Consider the following 14,304-nt stretch of genomic DNA (forward strand, 5'->3'; position numbering starts at 1 on the left):
AAAACTGGCAACCTACTTAGTGGGTCAGGTGAAAAAAAGTATTACTCGTTCCTTTCAAAACAGTTCTGCTAACAGTAAAAATGTGAATTTCGCAACCCTGGGCCACACCATCACCCTTTTTCCTATCACTTCATTCTCTCTTACCTCCACCACCCCCCTGTATTCACTGGTCCTGCTTTCCTTTCTTCTGTTGGGAGACATCTGACTATTCCAACACTGGAATGGGAAGAGCTACAAGGCCCAAGCTACAGTTTGTAATTTATCTGCTCTGGCAGCAACGGAGGGGCATCACCTGCTCTTCGGCCACCCCAGGGGCTGGGGAGCAGAGCACATTCTCCCCAGGGCTGTAACAACTAGGAGGGATGAACTCCCTGGCTCAGTCACTCAGTAAACACGCTGCTCAGGAGCTCTGCGCCTGGTGACGGGGTGCACGCAAGCTCAGCCCTTTGGACACCCCACTACAATCCCTGGAATTTGGCTGTCGGGCACAGGAAGGACACCTGATCTCTCCCCGTCACGGCAGGATCCCTGAAGTTCCCTGCAGATTGTGTTGGGTGTGCAGCTTGCATTTCACATACCCACGGCAATTTCTAATGACCTGAATCAGCACATAAGGCCTCACATGCAATGTGCATCATCCTGAATTTATCCACCGCCTCAGCGTTAGTACGGCCACAGCACTTCTTTTCAAGCTCTCTCCTCCTTGATTCAGTCCTACTGTTGTTACCACCTCTACGCTCTTGCCTTCTTCTGAAACCTTGAGGTCATCTCTCAAACTCCCTCAGCCTCCAGACTGTCACCGTATCTTGCAGCAGCTCCCAGAAAATTCAATTCTTCTTGTCCATCCCATCAACGAAGATCTGTTTCTTTGTCACTACTTCACCTTATAGAGTCTCCAATACATCTCCTCAAATACAAAACAAAATTGTCAGGCTACTTGAACAGGCTGTGTAAATACTTCCTAGATGAGCTGCACTTCTCTTGCTCCACTAAGCAACTAAAGCATTAAATCGATCTCATGGACAGAACATCTAAGAAGAACGGTCAAGAGGAGAATCATGAGACCTATAAGAGTCTCTAAAGAAATGCTGGAGATGCGAGTAGTGATATCAGAAGGGAATTCAACAGAATTACAGAGCAATTAAAGCAGAAGGAAAAAGCATCTGACGAGAAAATTAAAGTTGGGTCCAACTGTAGAGCCTTTATAAAGAAAGTCTGAAATAGCAAACTTTATTTTATTCCGTGTACTCGGACACAGTTCTGGAGGCTTGAAATATACAGTGATCTATTGGATTGGAACAGATCCAGCTGTTAGGTAAACTCAGTCAACATTTACCACTTGATAGTATCATCCATTAGTTTAAAATATTTATCAGAACATGACAGTGTTAATATATTTAAGTATTATATATTATTAAAGTATTGTGTATTTTCCTTATTCATCTACCATTAACAGATTGGGCACCTGCAACACTGATTCAGAGACATGAACAAACGGGTCAAATATGACTAAACACAGGACAAGCGCATACTATATGATACAAAACAAGACAACCAAGACATTGCAACAGCAGCCTGAACTCTCAGAGTTAATTGCTGTACAAGGAGAACAAGATTTTACTCAGTCCAATATTTCACTGGAACTTAAGTGGTATTTATCAGAGGCTAGACAAGAATGTTGAAATCTTTTCAGGGAATATAATACAGTAAATAGGAATGAGCAGCTTTGCCTTTTAATCTTCCTTAAATCACTTCAGTGACCCCTCAATACTTTTTGTATTTTAAAACTCATATTGTATTTAAAGAAAAAGTAAAAGCTGATTGATTTAAGTTAACACACCAACTTAGAGACTTTCCTAAACTAACGAGTTGTATGAACATAATACACCAGTCCTCGATGTATGTCTATTGCTAAAGCAGGCCCACAGGGCCTAGATGTCCTAACGAGTTATAAACATTGGCACATTGTCTAAAAGCTCAACACACCTTATTAAGAGCTACCTCAGTAATGTGCAAGTTTTCTAATTAATGACTTGGCCAGGCAATTCCCAGCTGAAAGAGCTGATGCTACGCATGTACAAACACTCTCACCAAACACCAGCAGCGATCCTGATTCTACTTCTGCCAACAGATAAGCAATGTACTGCATTGCTCAAGTCCACTGAGGCATGCCAAACACTTGAACTGGGGGGGTGGCGAGTTATTTATGTTCTGCCATTTGTCTTCTTCCTCCAAGCTCCCAAGGTGGGTTTCTCTTCCTACATTTGTTGTTCTATGCTTTGTTGTTGTTGTTTTCTTTTTACTGTAGGTACTATGCAATGCAGATTTTGGTTGATAAAAATTTGGCATCTGTCTGTGGCTGGTAATTCCATCTTCTCATCCTCTGTGCAGCTTCTTTTACTCAACCTAAAATTGAAACTCTGCTTCCACATTAAAACTGGGATATTTTGCTGTATATCTGGAGTTGGAGTATCTTGACATAGAAGTTTTCAGCTGGTTATTAAGTCTTTGGTGGGAAAATTTCTTCTTTATTCCCCATTTGTGCAATACAAAGTACCTTCTGTATTTGGGACATCATTTGCTCATTAGCACTTTGTCCTTTTATGCAAGTATCTTCCACAATGGAACAGGACACAGCTTCTCCCTGGTGTTTGGTCACCATTTATTATCCAACGAATCTGAGACTAAAGCTGGAGAACAGCTCATGGGCCATGACCTAGAGACAGTTCAATTCAGTAGTTAGGGGAATTTCATGTGAAATCCAAGTTCTGTAGATAATTTCTTGGCATGGAATCAAAAATCCTTTTCTCTTCTCAGTCCCCTTCAGAACAGCTCCCATATCTGCATCAACCCAATCACCTTGCTTACAAAATGTAAATTCTTATTTCCTTCCCTCTCCTGCTTCTTAACAATGAAACGATATTACATATAAAATAAGCTTATTGTGCCATGAAACTGCAATCCATTTCAATGTCAATTGCACGATTCTCAAAACCAAAGCTCTCTTAAATCTCTCCAGGTTTGAGATGGAGATGAAGCCAGGAAATACTTTTGTTATTGATTTAAAATCAATGTTCTGTATTTCCTTTGAAGACTTCTAGCTTTATCTTACACTAAACTCTCTCCCGTCTCCTACACTGCCACAGACAGGATAAACTCATTGACCACATCGAATAGATAAAAGACTTTTCACCCCTCTCACAGAACAGCAGCAATTTCAGCACTGAAAGAAACAATGTGGTCGCAGCTTCCCCTGCCCTCCCGTAGCCCCTCTGTGCCTGCACCTGCCTGCCCAATTCCCTCTCTGCACTGGAAACTCCGTTGCGGAAGGGCCTGAGGTTTGCATGCTTCCACCTCTCACGCTGTGAGTCTCCCTGCAAACTCTTCCTCTGACCGAACTGGCTCTTTCCTGCATTGTCTTTGAAAGTTTCTCTCCAACCAGCCATACTTTAAGATGGCTACAAAGGCAAGTGCTAAAAAAAAAAAAAAAAAAAAAAAGTGCTAATCGAGTCTACCATTATTAATGTTCACCGATTTCACCACTGAGCTCTGGGTGACCCGCTCTGGCCACCTGTCTCTTCTCACTCTTTTTTTGAAAGCCCGCTATGTACAAATAGTATGAGAAAGGGGCTGGGTTTCTACACCCCTGCCAAATGCACGTCCTGCACTTTCAACTGCCAGCACTTCATGTAAAATGTACTGCACTAAGCTGGGAACAAACAGATTTATTTAACAAATAAGTTCAACGTGGGTAAATCTGTCAGCCTTAAATCATCTGCAATCTCTCTCTAATGAGAGCATGAAGCTTTACGACTATGCAGGGTAACTTTCTGCTCAGCTGGTGCTCTAATGGGCTGTGATCTCGGCTCTCACAGCAGAGAACCCCTACAAGGCTGAAAAATGGCTGTGCGTGGGATCTAACACTCAGAGATGATGAAGGTCACTGACTCCAGCAAACTTCCGTTTTATTTCTTCCACTTATTTTCTTCTGAAAGTTATTTTCCATGCTCCCGTTTAATTTATGACTGGTCTGAATAGATGCCCGAGATGGAAGGATTTATTTTCAGAGAAGAATTTAGAAGCAAATGATCTCTTCACTAACGAGTATAAGCACACTGAACTGTGATTGTCCTTCTCTGTCTGGGCTCAATTCCACAGGTCACACATCTACTGCACTCAGTACCAGCAAGATGGGTCCTGCGAAAAGGAAGGCTTTAACACTCTTTTCTTCCATGGCCCTCCTACATTTGGTGCTTCTCTGCCAGCATCCTCTTTCACGTGTGCCTAGATTAGGACTGACCACAGCCTTGTGACACATTTTTAGATGCCATCAAAACAGCACTGGATCCTACTGCATCACAAAACTCCACTATAAAGCTTCTCTTTCCTTCCCTCCTGACTGCTTGCTGTTCATTTACAGAATGCCCTGCATCTGTCACTTGCAAGTGATCCATCATCTTTGCCTAAAAGGCCTGAAGACCAACCTATTTTGTGTTTTTTCAGCCAGCAGATTAATCTCGGTACTCATTCCGTTTTGACAGTTCTCCATATGAGTTTGAAGCAGCATATCTTGTTTGTTCAGCACCCCTTCGAAATGGTGGTTATTTCTGTAGCTGCATTTTGTCTAAATCGGATATAACAGGATAAACCTGCTGTGGTTTACACTGAAAGAATAAACCCCTCATTTATACTTCCAGTCTGTGTCCGAATATACCAAGATTAATACTAAATAAAGCTCATCCTGTAGTCAAGCAAGCATAGGCTTAGCCATCATTCTCACCTAGTTCATACAGTAGCTTTGTTTTAGCTTCTAACAAAAGCATTGCTAATAATTTTGACTATTTACTTTTTTTTCCACTTCTCTTCTGAGTTTCCCAGGTTAGCCTGTTCTCAGTCTATTCTCATGCAACAGAGAAGCTAAGCATTTCAGAAAGCAGGCTTTCTAGCTGCTTTGATCGTTCTTTCTTTCTCAGTTATATTATTTGAATGCAAGTTATTGATCATTGTAATACCCTCATAAACCCTAAGACGGAATGTTATTTTACAACCAGCCAGGAGAGTATTGCAATAACAAGCAACATGGCAGGTTTTCATGATGCTTTTCTAGATACTCCTAGCCATTACATTCTGCATTTACTTAAATTTAACGTAAAGAGGATGTGTGTTCAAATATACCCTGATGAACACGTAACAGTAGTGCAATTAGAAAATCTTCCCTATTTACTCTAGAGAGTATGTTTAGTGCTGCTGCTCACTCTAGTTTTTAACTTCACTCCAGAACAGACTATTGCGATAGCATTCCTCTTCAACAGCCTGCTTTTGAATGAGTATTTTTGTTGCTTATTTCTCAGGTTCTATGGCATAGTTAGTAAGTGTTGCTTAAAGTGAGCCTAAAAATATTTTTCCAATATTTACATAGAGAAGAGGACAAAATGGTGAAAAATACCACATGCGTGGATAGCTCAGGACACGCACATCTGCAAGGCTTTTTATCTTCCCCCATGGTGGATAGCTACTCTTCTCTGTACTATTAAAACTGCTATTTTTAGGCCTTTAATTAAAAGAGTCCAGTTTAAAATAGTGCATGGCATCTGTATCGTAGATGTTTCCTCAAACACAGTACAAACATAAATCACTGATAGCACAAAATTAAAAAAAAAAACCAACATCATTAAGTGCCTAATGTATTTGGTAAAATCTGACCTGATCAAACCTCTGTTACAGGAGACTTTAGTTAGCTCGCAAGTGAAAATACAGATGTAGCTACAGGTGTTCATGCAGTTTTCAAACTAAAACACACAGGGACTAAGGGAGAGAGCAAAAATATATTTCCTATGGCTACATGCTGGTCAAGGATTTGTACAGAGATTTAATTGATTTTGAAAAGCAGATGGTCACACATCAATTAAAAGCAGTCGTATTTGACAGCTAAGTAGCAAGTTGGTCACCTAACATTCTACTTTTTAAATAGGATAGCCAAAAGATCTGGAAGGGCTTTCTGTGTACATGAAGACACCAGCAGAGATACATTATAAGGAATCAGCAAGCTAAACTCACCCATTAAACCTAATACTTATGAAATAATAATCATTTGCCCAATCTTTACACGTTTTTGCCAAAACACCCCATGGAACTGAAAGTATTTGTTATACCAGTGCAGCCCACTAGAGGTCAAGTTATATCCAATTGTTTAAAATATATTTAGTAATAAAAGGCAAAATTTAGGCCACTATCCTCTTAGGTATTACTAGAATCATCTGGGTTGCCACATGTATCACAAAGTGACAAGTCCTTTAGAACTTTTGGTTAGAACAAAAAAAGCTTCTAATATGATGGTTGTCTTACAGGGATACAAAACAGATTAAATAATTGTTCCCATAATCCATTAATTAGATGGATTGGATTATTAGATTTGAGTAGTTTTCCTCAATAGGATACCATGGTGTAAAGATTGTTAGCTCAGTTTTATACCACCTGCTGTAACACTTGAAAATAGTGAGAATGGCAAGCTGAACTAGAAACAAAACCTCAATACTTCGTATCAGTCTTCTATACTGATGATACAACAGAAGAACTTTAATGCAGAGAGACAGGTACTTTTGCATCCCTCTGCATAAAAGACACTTAGTATCACACATTTGATCATACAGCAGGACTATATCAGAATCTTATAAAATAAAACAGATATAGTTTAGTATGTATACAAATATGGGGGGGTTATATATATATATATATTAAAAAAAAAAAACACCTTGATAAAAATGGAAAAGCTCCATGTGTAATCAGAAGTCCTATAATAGCACATTGTGAATGCAGAATGAATACCTTAGATTAGAATGGTTTCCAAACATTTGATTTTGTGAATGTGTGATGTCCAAATACAAATAAAAGGTATTTCATGAATGCCTATCCTCTGTACAATAGCAAGGCTCAGCGTAATAGTGCTGTCAGTCTGCTCTGTAAAGCTCCAATTTAAACTCAATTTACCTGTTTCCCATGTCATTCTTTCATCCACTTGGAGAAACAGAAATGTTTGCAATCATAGCTTTCTGACTGCTAAACAGTTTCTTGGCACGTAGGTACCCTGTAACTTAAAGCAACTTCCCAGCAGAAAGCCCCTTAAAATTTTACAGGAAGTTGTATCAGCTATGACGATGTCCCCAAGACCAGGTAAAAAAAGAGATAAGTGGAAAAAACCTGTGTTTGCCCACCTATTTCTATGAGAAACCACATTTAAAAAGCGTCTTCCACTTCTGTATAGGAAGGAGACCTTTAACAACTAGTCTGCGTTGCTTCTGCAGTTACCCTCTGAATGCTTCAAATTAAGTTGTATGTTGTATTTCCGGGACTACCATGAAGAGTCCCAGAATTAGTGTCAGCCTAAACATCCCAGTATATAATCCCCAGCCACTGGATTAAACTGCTGTTACCTGGTCTTTCTACTTCACTAGCTCCACATACTTAACTCATCTTCCGTTGTGTCTTTGGATTACGTACTAAAAGAATCAAGTGTTCCCAAAAGACTCAGAATTGTTTTACTAGACCTCACCTCCTCAACCATGTGCTTGACTTTCTTCTGTTGGCAGTGAACCATATCATCCAGATGTTTGATTCGCTCTCTTAGGCTAGCTGCTACCTCCTCCAAATGCTGTGACCTGGCAAAACATGGAAGAATTAAACATGTAAGCGGGGAGCTCTCTGCAGTATGAGCAAAACAAGAACAACGCCCACAATCCCACCACAAATCAGACTAGGTTAAGAGGCAGGCACATCAGATTCTACTGTCAGATGTCAGTTTGTCCAAAGTACATTTTAGTGGCAGTCTTCTAGTCAAAGTGGCTGTCTCCGCCCAAATTAACTCACCTTTGTCTTGCATGCTGGCATGCTTACTCAGAGCCTGAAGTGCTGACAATTAAACAATGTGACAAAGCTCATCTCCTTAAGATGTCTGTTTTTCCTTGAAGGGAAAGGCATTTAGACACCTCGATCTTTATCATCAGAAAGACATATTTATCCTGACTTATTACCACCTGTAAACTTTTTGGAAATACATACTAAATCAAAGCCAGGAAGCACATCTGCTGGCGTCCTTTTAAAAGTTCTCCTACGACAGGGAAGCCCTGAGTCAAGGATTTGGCACAGTTGCCAGCAGTAGCAGAATGCTAACTGGAGTAGTATTAACTCATCAACAGCCAGCAGGAATTGTTGTGGATGTTTTAAGTTTGCATGTATGACTCTCTAGACAGATTCTGCATTTCTTCAAATCCGTTTAACACAGAAATTGAACGCCCACAGAACTCCTGCCACAAGCTGGTTTGACAGCTTGCCAGAAAAGCAGTTTTAGAATATGCAAAGAAACAGGAGGGAACGTTTTTAATAAGTTTTTGGCACATTGGCCATGGGAGCCTCCATTTTTATCTGGACAATTCTTGAAATTCTTCAAAGAATGCAACTGCTTGCTTACAAAATAAACTTCTGTACTCCTAGATTCAGGACTAGACAGAATTTGAGAAGTGGAGGAGGAGAATCAAAAACAAAAAGGCTTTTTTTCATCTTGGTCTGTGCACAGCAGAAGAAACAGTTGAAGCTGCAAATAGAACAACCATTCTAAGGCAAAGCAGCAGATGGCAAACTGTATGACACGATTCCAATGAATGACTGAATTGTACGCCGTTTCCCCCCAGGAAGAGTCCCTATTAACAGTGAAGTACTCTACAGAACTGTAACTGCAGCACTTTGAGAAGGACTCACAAAATCAAGACATTGCTGCAGGTTTTTCAAGCCTGCATGATAAGGTCTCACAAAACCACAATTTACATTTTGATTGCAATTGTAACACGTATTTGGTCTCTCACGGAAAGATTCAGAATTTTAAGCACTGATAGCAACGAAGCACTGGAACAGAGGTCCTTCCTCAGGTGGAGCTCAAGAGTCTGGTCGGGTACAGACAGGTAAAGAGAACTTAAGAACAGACTTCAGCATCTGAACACAGATTCACTGGTTGCATTGCAGAGATTGCAGCTGTGTGCTTGCTTGCATTGCATGAATTCCTGTCTGAACATTGCTTTTACCCTTTTCCCTGCAGCATAACTTTTCATGCCGAGTGGTCAGGGCAGGATTCACTGAAGTGAGGAGAGTATCTGTTATCCAGAGCTAAAGGAAGAAAGCAGTTATCTTTCATCTCCATATTCTACGTTGTACATGACATCTGTTCACTTTAAGTTATTATTTTAACAGGCTGCTGTGAAAAGCCGTTATTACCCTGAAACCGGATAAACTGGTCACAGATCAATACAACTAGGCAGCGAGATGCTCTCGGCAGGGACTTCCTTTTATGTTCATGCTTCCTACAGAACAGCAGGATGCCAAAACCTTAAAACCGAATTTCTGGGTGCCACAGAAATACAAGTAGTAATCAAGTACAATTATTCGGTCTCTGCTTGTAATTCGTCTTTACCCACTCAAGTAGTGTCATATAAACCTTTGAGTGGCGGATGCAATTTTCAGTTACGTTATTTCAGTGCTGGATAGATTTCTTTTGAAACTTTGCCTCTGCCTTTGCTTGAAGCTTTCTTTTGCCTGGTCATCGTGTTTTGTCAGTCTCAAAGAAGTAGTAATGGATGCAGATGCCACCTGTGGGCAGGAACAGCACACCCAGGTGCCACCACACCACTCGATCTTTCTTCTAAGCCTCATGCTTTAGAGAACAACCATTCACAGAGGTCTCACTGCCAATAACATCACCCTCACTTTCCCCAAATAACTTCATAGCTTATTTCTGCACTGTGATGCTACGTGACAGATTTCTTCCACGCCTTCATTTTGTTCACATGCATATGTTAATGTGTAGACCTGCCCCTCCAAGCCTCAGATATATTCAAGGCCAGGCTGGATAAGGCTTTGAGCAGCCTGGTCTAGTGGGAGGTGTCCCTGCCCATGGCAGGGCGGTTGGAACTAGATGATCTTTAAGGTCCCTTCCAACCTGAACCATTCAATGATTCTATGATATATTCCCTGCTTTCCCTCTTTTATACAAAAAAGACACCTCTGGCAGTTATATGCAAAGCTCTTGCTGCCTTCAAGAGTTCAACTTTTTGAAGGAGATGTCCTACAGCTTAATACGGGATACAGAATGTCTTTTCTTTTAAAACTGTGTTGGGCAGTCAAGAAGGAGGTAATGAAAGTATTCATAGTCAGGATCATATTGTGCTGAATTTGGGAACGAAGACTTAAGAAAAATGCAATCCTCCAATATGTCACAGCTTGTTCCATCTAAAATGTACTCTGTGTGGTTGCAAACAATTCTTCAAGAAAGATGCATAGTGGGTTTTGTTGCAAAAATTAATCCTCTTGATACTTTATATGTAAATAAACTTACATTCAGATGGACAATCCCTTCCAGACTGCTGTTTTAAAGTTAGAAAAAGTAAAACTCAGGTGTCTTCAAAAACAAACTCACCCTAAAGTTTCCTAGCAATACTAGAAATTCCACAGACAAGACATATCTCACCTTTCACTGTCAGAGTTGTTATCAGATTTTGCTCCAGATATTTGTATTTCATTTAGTTCGAGTTGCTTTTGCAGCTGGTGACGCTCCTAAACAAGACATATTATTCTTCAGTTCTCCACGTGTCAAAATGTAAAGGCTTCACAAAGCATACTTCATTGCAATTCAAAAGATCATTTGTGAAATTAGAATAGAAACTGATTAAACAAAATCCATACATTTCCTATAACTGAGGAGCACGGAACGCATAATAATAAAATCAAATTCCCAGCTCTGCATGGAAATAAGATCAGAGTTTTCAATTTCCTATTCAAAGAAGTAAGGTTGTACTTGCACCGGAATTTTTTTAATAAAAAGATGAGTCATCACAATCTTTACCTACATAAATGTCAAATTTTTCACGTTATGCGTCCAAAACAAAAAATCTCTCGATCCAAAGCTGAGACAAAAGATATTGCTCTATTTTCTTCCCCAAAATATTCCTGTGTATTTTCAGGTGTCCATCAGCACAGTGCTCATGAAGATCTGGGAGGATTTTTTTTACAATAGTTCTACCAGTGTCATAAGAGGTAAAGATCTCAAAACATTTCTGCTTTCAGAGCTTTAAAAGTAAATTGTCAAAAACCTGCTCTCAATTACGGTTTGGTAGGGAATGTTTAACCAGGGAGAAGAATAATTAAAAGTTTTTTAATGCTAACAGGAAAGGAAGAACCTAAGTTTTGGATTAAAAGGCAGTAAAACTCGATTTTTTTTCTTTTCTCCTCAAAATATTCTGAGTCATAATTTAAATAAGATATATATCTGCATGGAATATTAAGTGGCTGCTACATAGCCACAACAAACGCTCAAAACATTTTAGTCTGAAGCTTTCAGTTTAGCATTTCATCCACATGTGGAGAAATACAGAGATACAATTCCAATCAGGACTATAAACAGCTAACTAGTAAGGTCTATTCCAAACTAAATCACATTTTAATGGACCTACCAACAGCATTTCTAAGAGACTTTGGATCATTTATGATTGCTACTTCATTTGGCTTAGGAGACCTTGCACACTGAAGGAAGACTGAATGGTCTTTTCAAACTCTTCCTTTAAAATAATGGTTAATTTACTAAATAAATGTTGACACCTTAGGCAGCTCTGACTGTAAAGACCACTAGAAAGATAGAACCACCACTTAATCACAGTGTTTCTACCATAGTCCAGGTCCATTTACTTAAATGGATACAATAACTAAGATGCAAACAGTGGTGGTATGTCACTGAGCAGGGGACTGAGCAGCAGGAAAAAAAGAAGTTTCCTCCACGCATTTCTGCATTTCCTTTCAAGGCAGCGATCAGCTAAGTCTCATACCTCTTCCATGCGCTCAATCAGCCGGTCCAGCTCACCAATTCTCTGGTCTTTTTCCTGTATGCTTGTTTCTGTAATCTGCATTTTCTTATTTGCCTCTTCAATAGCCTTGAGAAGCCGATTTGTTTCCTCCTTCAAATAAGAGGATTTACAGTCACATTAAGATCCAATTTATTAACGAGGAATTACTTTTTTTTTTTAGGCCACAGAGCCATGCTAATAGCTTTTAAGCAGAGCTTAAAGCTTTTCTCTACACCTGCCCAGAAATGTGGAAGAGCTGTGACCCTAAATGTGAACTGTAGACAACAAAAGATTTGGGAGACTTTGAAGTGCATAGGTATTTGTAAAGCATCACTATGAAAAATCTGAGATCAACTTTTACCCATTCCTTAGATATTTGTTTTCCCTCCTGGGGATGCTGTGAACAGCATAAACAGCATAAAAAACATAAATATGCTGTTGCAGAATATAGCATTTTGAACACCAAAGTTTGCCATGTTCAGCTTTGTACTTTTCTCACATATAAAACAGTATGAATGGAAAGAGACTGGGGAAATCTACCTTCAGTCTCAGTTATTATCTGTCTTTACCAGTTAGGAAAGTGCAATGACTGACCGCTCATAGAAAGGTTTTACTTGAGAGTGGAGGGAAACCAGGGGACAGGAAGAGTTCTGGCTCCAGCAGCATCCAGTGAAGTTGCTCCCCCTCCCCTTCTTAAGCTACCACTAAAACTGGACATTGTCTTTTCCTTTTTTTTTTTTTTTTTTAAATCAGAAGTTAAAAAACCCAACTTACACCATTTCAAATTTTAAACTCTACATTATCATAACTGTTACTGTGTTTGAACACATTATTTTCTCAGCCCTACAACCCCAAAAACTTGGAAAGCTTAGTATCTGTGGCATGACGAGTCACAGAGGTAGGAGCGAAGGAACACATGTCACTCTGGAGTATGAAGTGACTGAGAAACGACACCCAAGCTAAGCACTGCTCTTACAGACTGGCTATACGTACTAGGAGGATTTCTTTTTCAGCTTTATGTTTTTGTTCCTCTTCTCGCATTTTTTCCTCATACTGACTGTACAGTTTTCTTGTCATCTCTCTCATGACTTCAGCATTGGCTTCCTGTGATGATTCCACCTATGAGAGGGGAAAGTTGACCCATCAGTCAGTACAGCACTGCTGGCGGCAGGAAAAACAGAGTTCACATGATGTGAGAATAACACTTTGAACTTCAGCTTTACCTTGTTAAGAATTTGACATGGCTGAAGCAGATTTTCATTTGCATCAAGACTATTTACAACATCCTTACAATATATATGTCATTTGACTCTGTAGAAGTTACCATTTCATCAAGTTTCACGTTGTCTGAATGTAACTAGTCATTGCTTATCCATGACCAGGCTATGCCTCTTCACTGAGCCCTCCATAACAGCCTCTAAAACACTTGATTTGCTTCCCCATTGAAAATATATCGTCTCCCTCTATTTTACAGAGATGGTCTAGACTCAACTCCTGTTTCTAAATGACCATGAGCACTCAAAGCAATAATTACTTTAAGCTGGACCTAATATGTGTTGTTAACTAGATGACACAGCTGTACCCTCCCTCCTCTCTCTTGCTTTTTCACATACTGCTCTTTGTGTAGGCACAAGAACTGGGGTGACCTGGAGCAAAGCAGATCAGGGAACAATCAGACATAAAATCAATATATTCAGGGGTGTGGAAGGGTTAATTTTTAACCACAGGACCAGAAACTTTACTACTGCTACAGGGAAGAGGGCAGGAATGGTAATTCAGAGACAGGATTTCCCCCTTCTGTTGGCTCTGTGAACCACACCCTCAGGGATTAAGCACCCCATACGACGTTCACAGTTTAAACCCATCTACTCTGTAAAACCACAATAAAAACAAAGTAAAATAGCTAGTCCAGGACTCCGTTCTCCTACTAGCGTTGCTATAAATCAGACAAGGTTATAGTGAAATGCCCTGGGTGCTACAAAAAGGTCAGGAAGAGGAGGAATATACTGTCACATCTGGGAGAAGAATAAAGTGCTGACCACTACAGTTTACACGGCTACAAAATACCCGGTTCTGATGATTAAGGTTTTGGGGCTTGGGTTTTCTTTTCGCTTCAAGGACTGAGAGATTTATTCAACCCTTGTGTTTATCTTGCATGGCGAGAACAAACTGTTTTACTACCCCACAGGAGAAAAACCATGTATTTCACCCTTTGAAAAGGGACTGAGCTCTGAAGGACTCCGCTTGTACTGCAGTTGCCCCCTGTGGCGTCTCACCTCGGCCAACACTGGGGCAGAGGTAGTAACCTGCACTTTGTGAGAGGGAGTGGAGTTAAATTAAGTTGCAGTACAACATGAAACCTTCCACATTTCAGGAGGCCTGAAAGAATCGTATCATTCAGAAAAAGCCAACAACCAAACTCCAG

General features: G+C 40.0%; 1 protein-coding gene across 1 annotated transcript in view; it reads right to left on the minus strand.

Annotated features, from left to right (window-relative positions):
* Nucleotides 1-14,304, minus strand: part of MYZAP (myocardial zonula adherens protein) — a 61,617-nt gene that overhangs the window by 22,661 nt on the left and 24,652 nt on the right. Inside the window, exons 8-11 of the mRNA XM_063345593.1 lie at nucleotides 12,873-12,998; nucleotides 11,862-11,990; nucleotides 10,511-10,596; nucleotides 7,550-7,655 (exon numbers count right to left, since the gene is read on the minus strand). Of these exons, the coding sequence (XP_063201663.1) occupies nucleotides 7,550-7,655; nucleotides 10,511-10,596; nucleotides 11,862-11,990; nucleotides 12,873-12,998 (447 nt within the window). The remainder of the gene's footprint in view (nucleotides 1-7,549; nucleotides 7,656-10,510; nucleotides 10,597-11,861; nucleotides 11,991-12,872; nucleotides 12,999-14,304) is intronic.

Source organism: Chroicocephalus ridibundus, chromosome 9, assembly GCF_963924245.1.
Source record: "Chroicocephalus ridibundus chromosome 9, bChrRid1.1, whole genome shotgun sequence".
NCBI classification, from domain to species: Eukaryota; Metazoa; Chordata; class Aves; order Charadriiformes; family Laridae; genus Chroicocephalus; species Chroicocephalus ridibundus.